This window comes from Typha angustifolia, chromosome 15 (assembly GCF_048772165.1).
Source record: "Typha angustifolia cultivar Huaian chromosome 15, ASM4877216v1, whole genome shotgun sequence".
In the NCBI taxonomy this organism is placed as follows: Eukaryota; Viridiplantae; Streptophyta; class Magnoliopsida; order Poales; family Typhaceae; genus Typha; species Typha angustifolia.
Genome location: NC_133253.1, coordinates 15,962,775 through 15,983,676, shown reverse-complemented (window position 1 = coordinate 15,983,676; position 20,902 = coordinate 15,962,775). Strand labels below are relative to the sequence as shown.

Genomic DNA, 20,902 nt, shown 5'->3' with positions numbered 1-20,902 from the left:
AAAAATCCAATTTGAACATTAGTGATGATAGGCCCTAAATTCTAAGTAGCTCTTAATAATTTGTTTCAATTTTAGAATTTGGGGGAAAAAAGTAGCTTTTCTTTCTTTATCCAGCATAATTATAAATTAGCAATAAAATAGGGTTTGTGCTCATTTTATTTAGGAAAAATAGACTCAGGTATATAACACTGTGGGCCTAATCATAAGCAGACATTTAAATATATGCATAATTTTTTAATTCATTTGTCTATGGATATAATAGGAGATTAGATATATTATAATGAATCTATACTTGAAGGATTGCAGTTTACACAATTGATCTAATCTAAACCGCAGTAGTAAAAGTTATCAGATTCTATCAATTTATATATAGCTTCCTCTGTTTTACGCAGAGATCCCTAACTCAAGAAAGATTCTCTAAATGCTTGTAAAGTTTCAGCAACAACTCCCATCTGCATCCTATTCCTCGGTTCTTCTTCAGAACATCTGAGACCAATTTCGAAAATCGAAACCAAACACTGTCTTGATCCATCAACTGTATCCTCTTTGATTTCTCTGTCGTCAGTTCCTTGTTCGATGTCCTCTTCGATGAGCAATCTTCGATCGACGACATCCTTGATTCGTTCAGGAAAGAACATCTTAGTATACTTATGCAGGTTTAGATCATCCTTAAACATAGCATTGGTTGGTCTTATTCCAGTAAACATTTCTAGGAGAAATACTCCATAACTATAGATATCACCTTGTGTTGAGACTGTACTTCCAGTTCCATACTCTGAAATGCATACACACATATCAGATTGTTATGGTTGTAATTAACAAGACAAACTTGAACACAAGTAAAAATAATCTGAGATGAATTAATGAAAAGAGTATTAAGTTTGCTACCTGGCGCGACATATCCGATTGATCCTTTCAATCCAAGGGTGCTAATGGATGGTATCTGAAATGAGTTTTCAGTGTCTGCTAGAAGAAATCTTGCTAACCCAAAGTCACCTACATGGGCTACCATGTCTTTGTCAATGAGAACATTGCTTGGCTTGAGATCACAATGGAGAATTGGTGTTTGACTATGATGGTGAAGATAGTCTAATTCAAAAGCCACATCAGTTGCTATGTTCAACCTTTCAACAAAGCTTAAATTCATCTCCTGGTGCAGCCATTCATCTACACTCCCTTTCAGCATGAACTCATATACTATTGCTTTGAAGTCGTCACCTTTAGAGTCAATAGTCGAGCTGGAAGTTATGACCTTTAGGAGATTTCGATGTCGAATATTTTTCAAGGCTTCACATTCGGCCGTGAAGCTCTTTGAGCCACCTTCTTGCTGAAGGTTGATAATTTTCACAGCAACCTCTTCTCCACTTCTGTCTAATATCCTTTTATAAACACTCCTGAAACTTCCCGTGCCAATCAAATTTGAAGAAGAGAATCCATCAGTTGCTTTAAGCAACTCAGAATAAGAGACTCTCATGAACTTATCATCAATGATGCCGGTGGATGGAGATATTATCTTTCCAGACATTTTTCTTCGTCGTCGTCTGAAGAACAGTAGACATATCACAATATTGGCAAATAGAATTCCACCAACTATAGGCAGCACAATTTTTACTACAGATGCACCTTTTCTTCTTAAATATGTCTGAGAACACACAGGTAGGTGTAATTCTTGAATTCCCCCACAGAGCTCATTGTTTCCCATGATAGAAGTAGCACTCAGATTTGCGAAAACTCCTGTTATTGGAACTTGTCCCTCAAAGTTGTTGAAGGATAAATTCAGATATTGCAACAACTGAAATATCTCAAAATATTCTGGAATTCTCCCTGATAAGTTGTTATGCGAAAAGTTCATTTCCTGAATACCTTTTAAGTTGCTCAATGATTGAGGAATGCTACCTTCAAATTGATTGCTATTCATGTATAGATACTCTAAGACTTCACACTCCCCAAGAGTTGCAGGTATTTCACCTGACAACTTGTTGTTTGAGACATTAAATTCCAGGAGGTTTCTGAGGCTACCAACTTCTGCAGGCAAGAAACCAGTAAGAGAATTGTAAGCTAAGTCAATGTATCTTGAGATGGAGGAGAGGCTAACAAGTTCTCTAGGTATTTCACCACTAAGATTATTGTAGGAAATGTTCAATGTGATCAAAACACTCAAACCTCCAAAGCTCTTGGGTATGCTTCCATGCAACTGATTTACTTCTAAATATAGCTCATTCAATTGAGTCAGGTTTCCAAGAGAGGAAGGTATCTCCCCTAATAGTCTATTATCAAACAACCATAAGCTCTGTAACCCCTTGAGCTTGCCAATGCTGGAAGGAATGACTCCAGTGAGAAGGTTTTCTTCCATGAAAAGGGCATTTAGGCCGACAAGTTTGTCGATCTCCGTCGGAATACTTCCCGATATGTGGTTATCTCCTATGGTGAACCAATTAAGATTTGTTGAGAAGTTGGTTATCGACCTCGGAAGAACACCGCGCAACTCGTTGCGGTTAAGTTCGAGATACACTAGGTTGCTGCAGTTGGTTAAGGAAGTAAGGAAGCTCCAATCACCAGATTCAAGCTTGTTTCTACTAAGAATAACCCATGATAGATTCTCTAACTTTCCAAGATTGGTGGGTATAGTACCAATGAACATGTTATGATCTAGGCCAATTTTTTCAAGGCCAGAAGCATTAGAGAGAGACATGGGGATGGAGCCATCAAACTGGTTGCTAAACATTGAAAGCTGATGGAGGTTGGGAAGGGTTAGTCCTATATCTGGTGGAATTGTTCCAAAGAGCTGGTTGCCACCCACACTGAACTCATAAAGATTAGAAATGTTATAGAGAGAGGTAGGAATTTTACCAGATAACTTATTAAGACCCACTTGGAAGTATCTCAAGCTGTGAATCGAGCCTAACCTCTTAGGGATGCTCCCGTCCAAGTTATTACCTGCTAAACTAAGCAGGGTGAGAAAGGATAAATTGCCTAAGGAAGATGGTATATTTCCTGTCAGATTGTTAACACTAAGGCTCAAATGAACAAGATCTGAAAGCGAGCCGAGGTCGACGGGGATCTCTCCGACGAGCATATTATTACTCAGACTGATCACTTGAAGGTGCTTGCAACCACTGAGATTGGCAGGGATTTCACCGTCAATGGAATTGTGGCTTAGATTGAGATATTGGAGGTGAACAAGTCTGGTGAGCTCTTGTGGGATGTGTCCTTGGAGTTGGTTGTTGGAAAGGTGAAGGTTTTGCAAGAAGGTGAGGTTGGCCAAGGAGGGAGATATAGAGCCAACCAAGTTGAGTGAATCAAGGTCCAAGGATGTTACTCTCGATGGACGCCGGCGGGGATCGCCGCAAGTCACACCTCGCCATTGGCAGAATTGGAGAGAATGGTTGCTCCATGAGCTCAATGCACCGCGGGGATCGCCGGTGATGGAAGTCTTGAAGGAGAGGAGAGCATGGCGATCAGTGGTATTACCCGGTTGTTGTGAAGGTGAAGAGCTTAGTATACAAGGGAGAAGGATGGCATGGAGGAGAAGTGGAAATATTCTTTCAAGAGGCATTTGAAGAAGCTTCATGGGAGTTTGATGGGAGAGGGAGAGAGAGTTCAGCCAAGAAATAGAGAATTGCATGCCATCTTAGATTGGTCGGTAGTGTGAGTTATTAGCAACGATCTTCCCACGGTTTGACCAACGAAAGAAAACAAACAAACGTCTCTATGTGAAAGCCTTAGCCTGGCTTTCTTGATAAAAAGAAGGATTTGTACTTTAGAACTAGACTCTCCTGCAAATCTGCACCTTGGAAGGCTAGAATTCCTTAGATGGAATCTGGAGATAGTGAGAAGATCTATTAATTTTGACCCTCAATTATTTGGGTTTCATGTGAAATATTTATTGGGCTATATAGGATGACAGAGAAAGTCAGCTCATTATTTTCATCTAAGAATCTCTTGACCTTGCCGGCTTGGATTGCTTGCTTTTGTATCTATTAGTCAAAATGCCGGCTTAGAAAAGAAAAATGGCAAGGCAATGATGAATTATAAAGTTTGACCCGTGAAAAGGTTTAAGAAGCAAACGAGAAGAAGGAGATCTCAAGATGGCCAAGCTTTAAATGACTACTTCGTACATGGTGAGTTATTGAATAGCAAAGTGTTCTTTCATATATATAATAGACTACCTTTTCCTCATAGGTAGGTTATAATTTTAAAATTATCTATCAAAGTATTATAATTACTATTGTGTAAATGCCTACACGAATCAACAGTTTATATAATAATATAGCTTTAAAAACAATTGATTTTGATGAAAGCATGTTACTGCCATAAATTATAGAATTTATTCGTGAAGGACAAACTAATGAACGATTGAGACTAAATCCTAAATTAATATTAAGTTAAAGGAGAGGGAAACCACGTTCTATAAGAGTGCTTACTTGGCAATTGAAGTGCTATGATAAACTGTTTAACAATAACGTTAATAATTTTTTACGGCACAACCGCATTGGTTAAAATTTCTAACTACTCAGATTAGCGCTATAGCGTATACACACATATATACTATTTGGGTCTCTTTTGGTACGTATGCCCTTATAAATCCCATATTTATGTGTACGTCCCTCTAAAATTAATATTTATATATTTACATCTTAAAATACTTAGTTTGTATGTAATTATCTCATAAAATCTTTGTTTTTGTATGGATGCTTATGAAAGTTAACTAATTAACTTTTAATCCAATTGATGTTAAAAATATATAAAGGACTTTGGAGGCAAGTGATCACCGTTCCCTCCCTCCCAAACCGACGAAACGTGGACGAACTATCTCGAAGCCTCCGCATTGCGTGCCACGCGTGCGCAACCGCTTTCTCCTGTCAATAATGTCCCGAAGCATCGCGGCCGCCCGAATGCGATCCAACGGTCTTCGACAGAGAAACCCCTCTCCTTTGGCCGCTAGAAAACTCGGCCGAACGATCACCGCCGTCCAATTCGCGGATTCTAGAAACTCAAATCCTCCTCTCTCTTCTCTGCTCCGCTCCACTCCCTCCACTGCAGTAGTGAGAGGCTGAGAGCTCCAAGTAACGAAGGGAAGGATGGGTCCTGGTCTCTACTCCGATATCGGCAAGAAAGCTCGAGGTATTCTTTCATCTCTCGTTCTCTTCCGCATCATTGATCGATTTTTGAATTCGATTTATGTGTTTATTAATGTTTTTCTTTTGGGGGCTTGCAGATCTTCTTTATAGGGACTACCAGACGGACCAGAAATTTGTCGTCACTACTTACACCGCCGATGGAGTCGTCAGTTTCTTCCCTCTCTCTCTCCCCTACTATTTTATTATTTGGAAAGTTTTTTATCCTTTTTGTTTTAATTTTTGCCTATAGTTGCTGGTTAGTCGCCATAGGTTACGAACTAATGCTTTTGATATTAGTTTCATGAGAGCTAGGAAGGAATTCAGATTTTCTCCTTTTTTTTATTAAATTATAAGAGGGAAATTGCAGTAAGAACTTGTATATTAACGCAGAACTTATATGCTCATTTCATGGAATTCTCCGAGCGCTAGAAGTCGTTTGCTTCATAGCGTACAGTATTTCTTTGATTGAATTATATTTAGAATAATTCGTGTATTATTCTGTGTTTCCAGCATTGTTAAGTATGTCAGTATTTCTATGCTGGAAATGTATTTCTATGTCTTTTCCAACTTCCTTCGTTTTCAAATTGCAGGCCATAACAGCGTCGGGCACAAGAAAGGATGAGCTAATATTTGGCGAAGTTCAGTATCAGATGAAGAACAAGAATATAGGTTTTGATGTAAAAGTGAATTCTGAGTCGAATGTGGGTCATCCTTTTAGTTTGTTTATTAGCTCTTTTCTTGTCCCTGTCTATGTCTCTCTCTTTTGTTTTTAATTAGAGAAGATTGTGCATTGTTATATCTGGATTGCCTTCAACATGCAACCATTCACAGTTCTAGATAATTTTTTGCAAAGAGCATCTAAATTTTTAGTTAATATATATTCTTTTGTGCTACGAAACTTGAGAAAGATTTGGATGCTAATGTTTATATTTGTTGCAATCCTTTCATAGTTTTTGACTACAGTAACTGTTGATGAGCTTGGTACTCCTGGATTGAAGACAATTTTCAGTTTCATTGTGCCGGATCAGAGGTCTGGGAAGGTAATATCACTTTGCCATATATGTTGCACTCATGACTTGTTGCACTCATGGCTTGTCCGTTTGCATATTTGTATATATGTCAGTTCTTTTTCCATGTTCTTGGTTATTTATTTATGTGTGCAAAAAAAAAAGGCTTAGGTTTTTCTCTCTTGTCATTACACTTTGTCACAGGTCGAATTGCAATACCTGCATGATTACGCAGGGGTTAATGCTAGTGTTGGGCTGACTGCCAATCCCATTGTTAACCTGGCGGGTGTAGTCGGAACTAGTGCTCTTGCTGTTGGTGCTGATGTATCATTTGATACTGCAACCGGCAATTTTACCAAGTACAACGCGGTAGTTAATTTTATCAACTATGATCTCATTGCCTCCCTTACTCTGTAAGTTTCTTCACAACTATTTGTCTATCAGTAACTTAGGGCATGATAAATGTAGAACAATGTGATGGAAATTCATCGGTACGAAATGAAATGAAACTCGCATGCTTGTAGGAATGACAAGGGAGATAGTCTGAGTGCTTCATACTACCACCTGGTCAGCCCATTGACGAGCACTGCAGTTGGGGCAGAGCTCACTCACAGCTTCTCAAGCAATGAGAACACGCTCACCTTCGGCACGCAGCACTTGCTCGACCCGCTGACCTTGGTCAAGGCTCGTCTCAATAATTACGGTAAAGCAAGCTTTGCAATCCAACATGAATGGAGGGCGAAATCGTTCATCACCCTGTCCAGTGAGATCGACACAAAAGCCATCGAGAAGAGCTCCAAGGTTGGCCTCTCCTTGGTGCTCAGGCCGTAAAAGGCAACGTAGTTTGAACCAAAAAATTCCCTAGATTGGGACGGTAGCATCAAATGCAAGTGTTCAGATTCCCTGGAGGTGATAGTCTGTTTGGTTTTAGCTTCACTGGGATGTTGTCTCTCTCTTTCTGGAACTCTAAGGTGGATTAACATATGAGAATTATGTGCTCTCTATCTTTGATCATAGTTATTCGCTGATGTAAAATCCTTAGTCGTTTCATAGTCCATTTCGATCACTGCTGTGACCTGTTTGACACCCGGTTTTGGATCACTAAATCTGTGAAAATCGATGGCGGAATTAGATAATTTAGAACTTTAGTTTGATCAAATTTGCGGTTTGAAACTATCTAGTAATAAGATTTTAATTAATTCCACTAGATGGATTTCAATATATATAATGAAATTTGATGACGAGGTCGAATTTGGATGGAATTTATTTGCTCCTTAAATAAGTTCTTAAATCTCAAAACTAGTTTTAATTTATTATATTCTTATTAAAGCTTATAGATAACATAGAAAAAAGAAAACGAAATTATATTGTTTCGAATTTACAAAATTAGATAGATATTATTTTTTAGTTTTATTATTAATCCAAACAGCAGAAACGTACCCGAGTAGCGAGAATTTTTATTAATTCATGCAGAGAATATGTGTCAGTCACACCACTGTATATTAATTAACAAGCAGTTTCTGATGTGAAAATTCTTCACGTCAATCCACTGGCAATTCGTGATTAGGTACCGTCGAATTCTCTTCTCCATAAATAAGTAACTCCAGAGCTAACAATAGAACAGAGAAAGAACACCACCAAAGTGTAACCACTTGCACTATTTTTTCCCTCTGGTGGGAGATGTACCAGTGGTTCTCCTCTCTCCTCGCCTCTCCTCTTACCTCTTCCCACTATATTAAACCACCCTTCCTCCGCTTATATAATCCTCGCCACCGCTCCCAAAACCATAGCAGGCCGAGCGGACCATGATCCTTTCTTCCTAGATCTCCTGGGCTCGGTCGGTTGGTCTGGTTGGGTTTGGTGGTCTCCCCCGGGTCTTCAACATTATTCGGGCCATCTCCCTACACCAACAACCTTAACAAATCAACTTTAGACCAACAAAAATTTAGAAAAAAAAAAAACAAAGGAAAAGAAATTCAGAAACAAGAAGAAGAAGAAGGATAGGAGCCATGGAAGGCTTCCAGTTCAAGAATCCGAGCTCATTTTTCTTCTCCGTCATCCTCTTCGTGTGCTCGATCGCCTTGTCCAACGCCGGCATCGCGGACTTTGACGACCACTGGCAGAGGAGGGCAGAGGTGGCTCGTGCCCAGGCCGAAGCCGCCTACAACCCCAACCCCGAGTCCGTCACAGACCACTTCAACCACGAGGTCCACAAGTAAGCCACGCTCCTCCTATGCATGTCAACTATAATTCCTTCACGTGATTCATCTTTGGCTCCCATAACATCCTTATTACGGAAAGTCCCATGTGAAGTGAATTAATTATGACTCCGTTGGCGTTCGCATGACCAGAGCATTGGAGACGAACAGCACGAGGAGGGGCCTCCGTCGCCATGAAGGTCCGTGCCAGGCGACGAACCCGATCGACCGCTGCTGGAGATGCCGCAAGAACTGGATCCGCCACCGCAAGCGGCTGGCCAGCTGCGCCAAGGGCTTCGGCCACAAGACCACCGGCGGCAAGGCCGGGAAGTACTACGTCGTCACCGACCCCTCCGACAACGACCTCGTCAACCCCAAGCCCGGCACGCTCCGCTACGGCGTGATCCAGGACGAGCCACTCTGGATCATCTTCGCCCACGACATGATCATCACCCTCGCCGAGGAGCTCATCATCAGCAGCAACAAGACCCTCGACGGCCGTGGCGCCAACGTCCACATCGCCTACGGCGGGCAGCTCACCATCCAGTTCGTGAGCAACATCATCATCCACAACCTCCACATCCATGATCAGAAGTCCGGGGGCGGCGGCATGATCAGGGACTCCCCGACGCACTACGGCATCCGGACCAGGAGCGACGGCGACGGCATCTCCATCTACGGATCCAGCAACATCTGGATCGACCATGTCTCCATGTCCAACTGCGAGGATGGACTCATCGACATCATAGAGGGGTCGACAGCCATTACCATCTCCAACTCCCACTTCACCCGGCACAACGACGTAAGAATAAACAGAAAGATAACAAGACGCACCTTTTGCTTGCTTTTTCTCATGACTTTTATCCTTCTCACAAACTGCAGGTGATGTTATTTGGGGCAAGTGATTCCAACTCGGCCGATGCCATCATGCAGATAACGGTTGCCTTCAACCACTTCGGAAGAGGTCTTGTTCAGAGGATGCCAAGGTAGATCGCACTACGTAAAAGTTTTATCACATCGCATGCCATTTCCCAAGAGAGATATAATTCTAATCCTCTTCTCGATCCCCGCAGGTGCCGGTGGGGATTTGTTCATGTCGTCAACAATGACTACACCCATTGGTTGATGTACGCCGTCGGCGGTAGCCAACATCCTACCATCATCAGCCAAGGCAACCGATACATCGCGCCGCCAAATCTCGCCGCCAAAGAGGTACAAATACCCAGTCGATCGTCGATAATTAATGTAGTATATATACCTTACTCTTTATCAATACTTTGTATGCTATTCTAGGTGACGAAGAGGGACTATGCGCCGCAAGATGTGTGGAAGTCATGGACATGGCAATCGGAGGGCGATCTGATGCAAAACGGAGCGTTCTTCGTCCAATCCGGATCTCCATACAAAAGATCCTTCTCGAAGAGCGATTTCCTCAAGGCGAAGCCGGGGACGTTTGTCACCAGGCTCACGCGCTTCTCAGGGGCGCTCAACTGCCGGCCGGGTATGCCATGCTGATGATGTCTGAGAATCTGGAAGGGGATATAAACAACGGCCGCAAAGAGACATGTCTGTTTGTGTGGTTATGACTGCAGGAGAGGGAGGAACAGGGGATGGAGGAGATCTAACATATAGGTTAATTATGGGAGAGAGAGAGAGAAAGAGAGAGATAAATATTCATATGTATTTGTTCTTTTGCTTCATACCTCAATAATTATTGCAGTTGGTTTTTACTAGTATGAAACAAGGTTTTGTTTTAACTTGCAATCAATTTTGGCACCTGTAATTGCCTTACTTTGATGATGATCACTGGCAGATAAGGACACAAAATATACTACTATTTTCCCATAATATTCTATATGCTCAACAGAGAGTTCTCAATTGTCATCTTGACATCCTTTCCAAGTAGAATCTCTATTTGTAAGTCTATGGAAACCAAAGCATCGTTTTGTCTTCAGTAATCTATTTAGCATTAGAGGACACACTCCATACGACATAAGCTCTCTCCGTCTCCATTAAGACCAGACAAATTCACCATGTAACTTTCCTAATAAATTATGTATGATTTGAGGAATAATATTCAGTGACATGAGTTTTATATTCAATCTTAAGTGAAAGAATACCTGAGTTTGATCATGACATGGATTTTTCAAGAATATAAAAATTGCTGGTGGTAGTCAAACTAAACTCAATTCTTTTGAGAATAAAATAAAGTGTACAAATTCCAAAAATATGGAATAAAAGGTAATAGTGAGGCATTCATTGCTAATGAATACGTTAACCGGCTAAATTGAAAAAGGTAAAGCCATGAAACTTACTTAAAATTTTTTAGCTAATAATTTTTTTCAGATTAATTACAATTAGACTCTCCCTCTTCTAACTTATTATATTTTTTCACAAATTATTTTAATTAAAGATATTTTAAATAATTATTATATTAAGTTTTTTTTTTTTCATCGGAAGAAAATAAGAGATAAATTTCAATTTACGAGAGTTCCTAGCGGTACTTGGGTTAGAGGTTTTTAATAGTTTAGGATGTCTATATATTTAAAAAAAATAATAATTGAGAAAGTTGAAATAAAATTATCAATTCTTAAATTAAAAATATATTAGATATTATTAATTTTGGATGGAAATTTTAAATTTGCCACTTAGTCAAACATTGATTTTAAAATTCTACCGCTAATCTGAGTAGTAGATTTGATTTAAATGGATGAAATTATTTAGATTACGATATTTTTTTTTATGTTTTATATTCTAACACCTAACCCTCTTTATCCATATTCTCCTCTCGAATCAGCTCCTACTTTGACTCGTTAAAACTAATTTAAGGTGAAGCTAAGACTGAGCTCGTTTTGCAATAGAAGTTAACCCAACTGATCTAATACCCGACCTTCTCCAAATGGAAGGCTCCTCTTAAACCCTAGCCTTCTCCCTCCTCCTTCCATCCTCCCAGTAACGAGGTAATCGGAAGCAAAGGATTCTCGATTCTCATGGGCGCTTTGACTCGAGCCTCGAAGGCGGCGAGGTCAAAGCTCCTCCCTCTCTCCTCAGTCTCTCGAGCAATCTCGACTTGGTACGAGCTCGATTCGCTCATGCGTGACCATGGCCGATCTCTATGTTCCCATTCGCGTCAGGATCTCAGAGAAGGCGGGGTAGATTTGAGCCAGTATCCGCCCGAGAAGATTCGGAATTTCTCCATCATCGCACACGTCGATCATGGGAAGTCGACGCTTGCAGACAGGCTTCTTGAGCTCACGGGAACCATCAAGAAGGGCCTCGGGCAGCCGCAGTATCTCGACAAGCTACAGGTGTGGGACAAAATGGAAGAAAGAAGATTGCTTCTTCTTCTTTTTCCTCTTATCTGTTTATGTCTGATCTGTACGAGATATCTTTTGGTTATTGTTTTGATTTGATCTGATCTGATTTATAGTCGTTGTTGGCAATGCTTCGAGTATTAGCAAATGTAATTCCAAATTGACATGATATGTTTCAGGACGGGACACGTTTGAATTCTGCTAGAATAGAAAGATTTAAATCCATCGTTCTTGATCAGACTAAGTTGTTAAATAAAATAGCCCATTAATATGGCACCAGAGTAGCCAACGGGGCATGCTCTACTCGGTTAAAGGGGCTCATTTAACTGGGACACCATTCAGTTTCCACTTCTCTCAGAAAAGAATATAGTATTGGAATGGGAGGTCCAGTTTGCAGCCCAGCAGACATACATGTCAATTTACAATTAATATTTAAACTCTTGAAGCATTATATTCAACTCTGCATGGGGGGAAGTTTATGGGTCGAAGATTAATTCTGCCATTCTCTATCAGCTTAAGCTTTTAGAAACAAAGAAGCATTTTAGAGAACTTGGTTTCTAGTCATTTTGACTTTTAACTCTTAATTTCTTTGTCTAATATTTTTATGCAACCGTTAAGAAAATGGAAGTGAACATATCTGAATGAGAATAAGAGATTAGTCAGATATACTAGTTTGCATCCTGCAAGGTCTCAACTTTCTCTTGTCATTATTGTAATGTGGTATTTAACTTGTATTTGCAGGTAGAAAGAGAGAGAGGGATTACGGTCAAAGCCCAAACTGCAACAATGTTCCATAGGTATAACAGTGGTTGCACTGATGCTTCTAATGCACAAGATTCCCCAAGTTTTCTACTGAATCTGATCGACACTCCAGGTCATGTGGATTTCAGCTATGAGGTTTCAAGATCACTGGCAGCTTGCCAGGGTGCACTTTTAGTAGTTGATGCTGCCCAAGGTGTCCAAGCACAGACTGTTGCTAACTTCTATCTTGCATTTGAATCTAACCTGAGCATTATACCTGTCATTAACAAGATTGATCAGCCTACTGCTGATCCCGATCGTGTGAAAGCTCAGTTGAAGTCTTTGTTTGATCTTGATCCAAAAGATTCTCTGTTGACCTCTGCCAAGACTGGCCAAGGACTTGACCAAGTCCTGCCTGCTGTTATAGAGCGCATTCCTTCCCCACCTGGAAACTGTGATTCACCTTTGCGTATGCTTTTGTTAGATTCTTATTATGATGAATATAAAGGAGTAATCTGCCATGTTGCTGTTGTTGATGGATCTCTTCGGAAAGGTGATAAGATTGCGTCTGCGGCGACAGGCCAAAGTTATGAAGTTCTAGATGTCGGTATATTGCATCCTGAGCTTACCTCAACAGGAGTGCTTTTCACTGGACAAGTTGGATATGTTGTTAGTGGAATGCGTTCAACAAGAGAAGCACGTGTTGGTGACACTCTCCACCGTGCCAAGAGCACAGTAAACCCACTTCCTGGTGCAATATCTCTCCCCATTTATTGCATATTAATTCAATTTTGTAACAAATGAAATATTAGTGATTTCTTAGGAGACTATGCTAGTAATTAATGGAGTCATTTTATCCATTATTTTTAGATTCTGTGATATTGTTGTCCTTATTTAGTAGTCTTTCAGGTTTCAAGCCCGCGAAGCATATGGTATTCTCTGGTCTCTATCCAGCTGATGGTTCTGACTTTGATGCTCTTAGCCATGCAATAGAGAGACTAACTTGCAATGATGCTAGTGTATCTGTCACAAAAGAAACTAGCACCGCACTGGGCATGGGATTTAGGTACCTGTGTATTGCATAGAACAGAAATTAGTATTTCTTATTACTCTCCAGAAAAAGTTATTCTTTATACATTCCTTATCACTATTTGTGTATGAATTTCTATCTCATGGACAGGTGTGGGTTCCTAGGTTTGCTTCACATGGATGTATTTAATCAACGACTCGAGCAAGTAAAATTTTCTTCTCCTGGTTGTCTTTATGTTGTTCTTGGTTATACATCTTCAAGTTATATTTATCCCTAGATTTCATTGAGTAGCATGCTTCTAACAGTTTGCAATTTAAAAAGGTGCATATGTTGTCATTGTGCAACTTGCTATATACCTATTGCTTATGATTGCTTATGATACCAAGGATGAGAATGCTGTTGCCTTATATAGTATGGACTTAGTTATTGGGCCTTTCATTTTAAATGCATTAATATGTTTCTTTCGTCATGGCTGTTATGGTTTTCATATTATTGATAAGGGCAAAGGTCATTACTTCTGGATCAACTTCCATGGTCATTACTTCTGGATCAACTTCCATTCTACATAGATCTAGGGTTATCTTTCCTTCTGTCTGTCGATGTTTCCCACATCTTGTTATTAACTTACTATATATGGCCGTAAGCTAGCAACTTGTCTGTCTCCTTTGTGTAACAATTTGATATTCCAAATATTCATATTTGTTCTAACTTCTCTTTTTTAGTTTTTTCACTATCATCATCATCATCCAAGTATTTGGCTCTTTTCCCAACAATATTAGTAAACTCGAGCACAATTGGAAGATGAGAAAGCTCCAAAAGTATTGGCAGAATTTTGCAATCGGTTGTCAGCATGACATCGTCCCTCTAGATAAAGCTATAAATCTAGTTAGCATCTTGATTGCAGTTTTGGCTTATGCAACACAGGAGAACCCTCCTTTGAAAAGTCTTAAGACCTTTATATATGAGAATAGTCTTGTCTCTGATGATGGAAAATATGACAACTTTCGGTTTAGAGGCTTATCTTCATCTCTAGGATAAGGTTAGGCCATAGAGGCAAATGAAGCTTAATCCTAGGCCTACCTTCTATTTTGTTTCTTATACTCTCTCTCTCTCTCTCTCTCTCTCTCTCTCTCTCTCTCTCTCTCTCTCACACACACACACACACACACACACACACACACACACACACACACACACACACAAACAAAGGGCACATTCATTTGCACTTCCCTTCCGCCATCTAGACGTCCTTACACTTTAGAATTGAGGAAAAAAATATGCATTGTACTGTTCATCTCATATAAGAACGGTTTATGAAGCCTTTTCTGATGCATACAGTGTGTTACATAGGAATACGGAGCTCGAATCATATCTACAATACCAACTGTGCCATATATTTTTGAATATGCAGATGGAAGGTGTGCTTTTATCATGAAAAGTTGTATTAGTATGATATTGTGATATTGTTAGTTTGTTACATTTGAAATATGGATCTTCTTTGTTATGTTCAGTAAGATACAAGTTCAGAATCCTGCTGCACTCTCTTCAAATCCTGGGAAACATATAGTTGCTTGTTGGGAGCCATCTGTTATTGCGACTATCATCATTCCTAGTGAGTAAGCTCCATTTCCTTGTTCTTTTGTTGTTAGAGGCATTCTCATTTCTCACACATACTACTTGTTAATTATTAAAAGAGAGTGAGTTTCTCATTGTGCTTTGTTGTTCTATATTTACTCAGGTATGTTGGGCCAATTATTACACTTTGTTCAGAAAGGAGAGGAGAGCAGCTAGAATATTCATTCATCGATAGGTGAATTTCTTTTTTATTTTATATATAAATATATCGTCAAAGGGTTTCTGCTATTTTTTTCTAGTGGTGATTATATTACTATGCAGCCAGCGGGCTCTTATGAAATATCGGTTACCATTGAGGGAGATTATTGTGGATTTCTATAATGAGTTGAAAAGTATAACGTCTGGATATGCCACTTTTGATTACGAAGATTCTGAGTAAGTATTTCTTTCACTCTAGATTAACCTGCTTATAGATAAAATATCATTAATATCATCATCTACTTTAGCTAGTTCTTATAATTTATCATACTAGTTTCCCCTTTTGTCTGAGTTTATCTATGGGAAAGCCTTGTCAGAAGTCCATTTCTGCTATGCATTTGATAATAAGGCTGTAGCTTCAGTACTGCTTGTGATATAGTGATCCTTCGGTATATGTTTTTGTTGCTGGCAATAGTGAAACTATACCTGCACCTTAGAGTTTAGACGAACTGTTATTGAAGTTGGTCTCACTATTTTAACGATCACTACTTATCAATCTATGCTGCCATGCTAACAGACTAGAACACTGTCCTTTTCAGTAATTAGTGCAGGGATCAATAGATTGTTTTAAATCTCATTCTGATGGATTGGACGTAGATTGATTTAGGTCTAAGCAAGATTTAGACTCATTATTGACGTATATGCAAACTTTGATAAAATAGCACCAAAGAATGTAATCCTTCTTGACGCAATACATAGATAGTACTTTCTATATATATATATATATATATATATATATATTTATATATATATATATATATATATAATTTTCAACTTACAAGCCATGCATCACGGGAATTCATCACTTATGATTCATTTTTTCATGCATAAGATTTTGTTGCTCATAATCAGCCTTCTGCAAATGAGTATGAATACATGACACTAACAGGTAGGCGTCCATATTTTGCAATAAAACCTTTATCTGTTTGCACTGAGAATGATGTGTCACAAGCACCTGATCTGGTATAAAAGGACAATATGTGAGAAGTGTCTAAGGAGGAAGTTCTGAATGAAAAAGATGCTAGAAATAATTTTAACAAATTATACTGAGAGCTAGTGCTACCTTCAATATAAACCAATATTGTGTCAGCCCATAGTTATGCAACCCTAATGGATGATAGTGAGCATACCACCTATTAAAATTTTCAACCATTTTAACATTTATTGTGATAGAATATATAAGCCTGCATATCTTAACTGCCCACAAAAGCAACTGTGTATCATGAAAACTATATTATGATCGCCGATTATTATTCACGTCTGTTGTCAATGATCCTGAAATATTCTGTCTTAATGTACTTGGCAGGTATCAAAAATCTGATCTAGTTAAACTAGATATCCTCCTTAATGGTCAGCCTGTTGATGCTATGGCAGCTATAGTTCATAACCTGAAAGCACAGAGGATTGGACGCGAATTAGTGGAAAAACTAAAGAAGTTCATAGACAGGTTTAAAACTACTAACTCATTCCTAGAGAATGCATAAACAATAAATTATGGTATGTTTGTCATGCTTAGATTTCTGTCATTATGCAGGCAAATGTTTGAGATAACCATACAAGCAGCCATTGGTTCTAAGGTTATTGCCAGGGAGACGTAAGATATTCAAGCACCTTTCATTTTTATATGCAGCTATATAATAATTGTCATTTTCTTCCAGCTCCCTGTTTATTAGTTATTACTGTCAGAGTTGCGTCCAGAGGCCAATTGCAGAATTTCTGATGCTTGTTTGCTGTCACAAATATATGCATTTACTCATAAATGTGTGGAGTACTAGTGCATAATTTCTTTAAGGAAGAATATAGAAATCTTATTTACCTCTTTCTGTGGAACAAATTTATGAAAATTTACTTGATGTCTGTCTTAAAGTCTTTTCTACTTGTTGAAATGCCTTTCCAACTTCTACTAATCTAAAAAGATTTAACTGTTGTCATGAGAAATGTTTGTCTATGCTATGAAAATTTACAGGTTTCAAGGATGAAAAAGGTTGTACGATTTGGATAGGACAAAGATAATCGTGAATTTCCACATTTTATCAGCTTATTGTGATTCATATGTGAATATTGCTACTTGGCTACTTTTATGAATTTATGCATCTTCTGGAAATGGATTTTGGAACTGTTCCATGAGCCGTCCACGCTGTTCAAACTTGGCCATGTTTAGTTGGCACAAAAATATTCCTCATCTCGAGTGAAGTCTTCCTTGATCTGTTAGAAATCCTAGTTGTGAGGAAAATTTCCTGTTCCCAAAAAAAATTAATCTTCAAATTTTCGTGTTTTCAGACTTTCTGCAATGAGAAAGAATGTGCTCGCGAAATGCTACGGTGGCGATGTCACCCGCAAGAAGAAACTTTTGGAGAAGCAGAAGGAAGGAAAGAAGCGAATGAAGCGCGTAGGGTCTGTCGACATTCCACAAGAAGCATTCCATGAGCTGTTGAAGGTCTCTTAAATGTACAGTGGCCGAGTTTTTGAATTGTTGTTGTTATTTAATAAATCCAAGCATCTTTTCATTCGATTCTTAAGGAAGCTTAATATTTGTAACATTTATCATGTGTATGCAGAATGTTGGTAAATATCTTCAATTTTGACTACTAAATCAGAAATGTGAATTCAGCTATACACACATTGTTCTATGACAGAATAAATATAGAGATAATTTCACTTAGGACACCTAAACTATTAAAGTTCTTCATCTGTATTCTTTAAATTTTTTATTATTCACATACATCATGTGAACAAAAAAAGATACATACATATATATATGTCTTGAATTAAGAAGAAAAACTATGCATATCTCCAAATTAAATTATTTTAATTAGTAGGCTGTATGCGGTGAAAAAAATTAAAATAAAATGTTTATCCCACAGACATAAACCAAGTCAAAGTAGAAACAAACACCAGTAGGCAGCAGATTTTTGACAAGGGTTAACATAGAATAATAATCAAACATCACACATATTTAAGCCCAAAACAGTTTGATCAAATGGTTGATCTCCTCTTAACCGCACCCATCAACCCATTCTGCAACTGGAGTACGATCGAATTGGCAGGTACCACAGCATGGCCTTCCGCCAATTCCACATGAAAGTTATAGATCATAGCAGCCGCCACCATCTTGAGCTGGGTAAGAGCCAAGTCCTTCCCCAGGCAACTCCTAGGCCCAGAATTGAAGGCCAGGAACTTATAAGATGGTTCGTGCCTTACCCTCCCACCCTTTGATATCCACCTCTCTGGCCTAAACTGCATGCAATCCTTCCCCCACACTCCTTCCATTCTCCCCATCGCGTACAAAGAGAAGATGATCCTCATCCCCTTACTAACCTTTGCGCCGCTCGGTAGGACGTCGGCATTCGCCGCTTCCTTCTCCTCGAATGGCACCGGCGGAAACAGCCTGAGAGTCTCCAGAAATGCTGCGTGCAGGTAAACGGAGCGTCTAAGCACATCGGCGTCGAACACGACATACGGACCGGCTTTCTCAGACGGCAAAGCTCTCAACTCCTCGACGATCTTCGCCTCGACGTTAGGGTTCACACAGACCATGTAGAAGAACCAGACGAGCGACGTAGCGACGGTTTCCTTGCCGGCAATCATGAAGGACAGCGTCGTGTCTCGGAGAAACTGATCGTAGTTACACTTACGCATGTCCTCGCTATCCGAACGCCAGTTCATGTACACTGTGAGCATATCGGCGGCGCTGAGATCTTGTCTCTGCTTCTTTCTCTTGTACACCTCTTGGAATATGAACTTGTCTATAACCACCCTTGCCATGGCTAACTTCCTCTCTCTCCCTATGTTAAGCCACCTCAGCAGCTTCCAGCACACCGACGGCATGGTGTGGCGAAGATGCAACGCCGCCTCGGCCTCCTGGATCGCCTCGGCAAACGGTATAGTTGGAAATTCCACCGACAAGGCTAGGAAATCCACGCCCAGCACGGTGGTGCAAGCCGTGTCGAAGGAATACCTCGAGAACACGTCCTCCAAATCCACCACGTGTCCATTTGCCGCCATGTGGTCAAGGAACGGTAGGAGCCCGTTCCTGACCTTGGCGAGCCCGGTGTCGGCCACGAAAGACCGGAAGAGCCGGTCGCCGAGGACAGAGTGGGCGAGGCGGCGCTGGAATCGCCACGAGTCGGAGTCGGCGATAAGGATGCTGTCACCGAGGACGTCAAAGATGTCGGCGAACTCGTGGCCTTTGGGGTAGTTGTCCGGGTGGAGGTTGAAGACGTGGTTGACGTTGGAGGGATCGCAGGTGAGGAGAAAATCCATGCGGAGGAGCCAGGGACCGCGGAAGAGGAGGGTGCAGCCGGAGAGGCGGAGGACGTCGGTGACATAGTCGTGGAGGCGGGGGAACTCGGACACGAGGGTGGGGAGCATGCCGACTACGGGCCAGTTGGTCGGGAGGATTGTGTGGCGGTGCCGGAGGAGGGAAAAGGTTAGGAAGCTTAGGAGGGCGAGGAGGGTCTCGGGGTAGGAGTAGAAGAGAGTTTGAAGAGAGAGCAGCCATGAACAGCCAATACTACCCATCTCTCTCTCTCTCTCTCTCTCTCTCTCTCTCTCTAGAGTTCTCAATTAATGGACTGCCATATCTCACGTAAACTTCATGATAATTATAGGAAGCGAGATGAAGGTTGCATGGGAGTGGCGTTGCACATCGACATCATCTGATGTAACTTCTAACTCTCACCAAACCTTGTGGGAAAGTTAACTGGTAACTTTCCATGGCTCAAATTTAGAGGACTTTTATAAAGGAATCCATGCCAATCAATTAATCATATTTTTTTAAATAAAGTTTTGTACATTTAACTGTAATATTTTTATGGATTATTCTTTTGTTAAGTTGTGCTCTATGTGCACCCTTGAGGATGACTCCATCTCTCACCTATTCTTTCACTACATGGTAGCTACCATCATATGGAATTTTGTGAGAATTAGGATTTCAATCTCCTTCTCTTTTTGGGATTCTTGGGTGGATGGGCTTTTGACTTAAGGAGGGCAAAGAGTTACCTAACAAAGATAAAACCTAGCTGTTGGCCGTTGGCAAAGGGTATTACTCTCTGGCAGTTGTGGAAATACATGAACAATGTCCTATACAGCAATCAGCATGAAGACATCAAAAAGGTATGGACTTGATCTTTGAATTTACCCTACACATACTTTGAGGCTTATTATGTCGAAAACACAAAGCTTCGTTCATCCCCGAAACTCCGCTGATGTGAACTACCTTCTCCGATATAGTTTAAGGTTAACAAGGATGATTCCTTCTTAAGCAATTCTGAGCTTAGAGAGGCAAACTTTATGGTTTGATAGCCTAACTATACTTTGATGTGGATATTTTAGTTCTGCTCTTTATGCCGAGGCAGTGGGGGATATTTAAGATAATCTTAGTTAACATTTTGAATGGTAGTACTACCTCCCCTTACTTGATGAAAAGTCTCATATAAGATATTATTTATTTAACTCATAATTATTAAAATTATAAAATTACATATATGTTTAGAGAAGCAAATCACGGTACTAATTGAGTCACAAATCTAAGTAGGCCTTTTAAGATATAATTGTACTTGAGACTAGTTTGTCTCAGCTTTTGATCTCGACTCCAAATGAGCAATGCATACTCATAATGGCTGATTTATAAATTAAGCTCTTTGTTTATAAGAAAACT

The 20,902-nt window shown here is 40.0% G+C and overlaps 5 protein-coding genes across 5 annotated transcripts; 3 read left to right on the top strand and 2 right to left on the bottom strand.

Moving 5' to 3' along the window:
* Positions 1-398: 398 nt before the first annotated feature.
* Positions 399-3,571, bottom strand: LOC140777004 (LRR receptor-like serine/threonine-protein kinase EFR). The gene is made up of 2 exons (XM_073120904.1): positions 889-3,571; positions 399-775 (listed from the first exon to the last, which is right to left on the bottom strand). The coding sequence occupies exons 1-2, from the start codon at positions 3,569-3,571 to the stop codon at positions 399-401; spliced, it is 3,060 nt and encodes a 1,019-aa protein (XP_072977005.1).
* A 1,340-nt stretch (positions 3,572-4,911) lies between these two features.
* Positions 4,912-7,147, top strand: LOC140778491 (mitochondrial outer membrane porin-like). Its single transcript, XM_073123233.1, has 6 exons — positions 4,912-5,124; positions 5,219-5,286; positions 5,711-5,821; positions 6,071-6,160; positions 6,332-6,540; positions 6,652-7,147. The coding sequence occupies exons 1-6, from the start codon at positions 5,082-5,084 to the stop codon at positions 6,956-6,958; spliced, it is 828 nt and encodes a 275-aa protein (XP_072979334.1). The 5' UTR covers positions 4,912-5,081; the 3' UTR covers positions 6,959-7,147.
* A 559-nt stretch (positions 7,148-7,706) lies between these two features.
* On the top strand, positions 7,707-9,986 carry LOC140778880 (pectate lyase-like). Its single transcript, XM_073123776.1, has 5 exons — positions 7,707-8,342; positions 8,479-9,127; positions 9,208-9,311; positions 9,399-9,537; positions 9,619-9,986. Exons 1-5 carry the CDS (start codon positions 8,137-8,139, stop codon positions 9,838-9,840), a joined length of 1,320 nt encoding a protein of 439 aa, XP_072979877.1. The 5' UTR covers positions 7,707-8,136; the 3' UTR covers positions 9,841-9,986.
* Positions 9,987-11,171: 1,185 nt separating this feature from the next.
* On the top strand, positions 11,172-17,886 carry LOC140778329 (translation factor GUF1 homolog, mitochondrial). Its single transcript, XM_073122985.1, has 11 exons — positions 11,172-11,633; positions 12,381-13,131; positions 13,290-13,446; positions 13,561-13,615; positions 14,761-14,828; positions 14,922-15,026; positions 15,149-15,220; positions 15,307-15,420; positions 16,550-16,690; positions 16,778-16,837; positions 17,524-17,886. Exons 1-11 carry the CDS (start codon positions 11,316-11,318, stop codon positions 17,687-17,689), a joined length of 2,007 nt encoding a protein of 668 aa, XP_072979086.1. The 5' UTR covers positions 11,172-11,315; the 3' UTR covers positions 17,690-17,886.
* Positions 17,887-18,020: 134 nt separating this feature from the next.
* On the bottom strand, positions 18,021-19,807 carry LOC140779198 (noroxomaritidine synthase 3-like). Its single transcript, XM_073124187.1, has one exon. The coding sequence runs from the start codon at positions 19,762-19,764 to the stop codon at positions 18,220-18,222; it is 1,545 nt and encodes a 514-aa protein (XP_072980288.1). The 5' UTR covers positions 19,765-19,807; the 3' UTR covers positions 18,021-18,219.
* Positions 19,808-20,902: the final 1,095 nt, after the last annotated feature.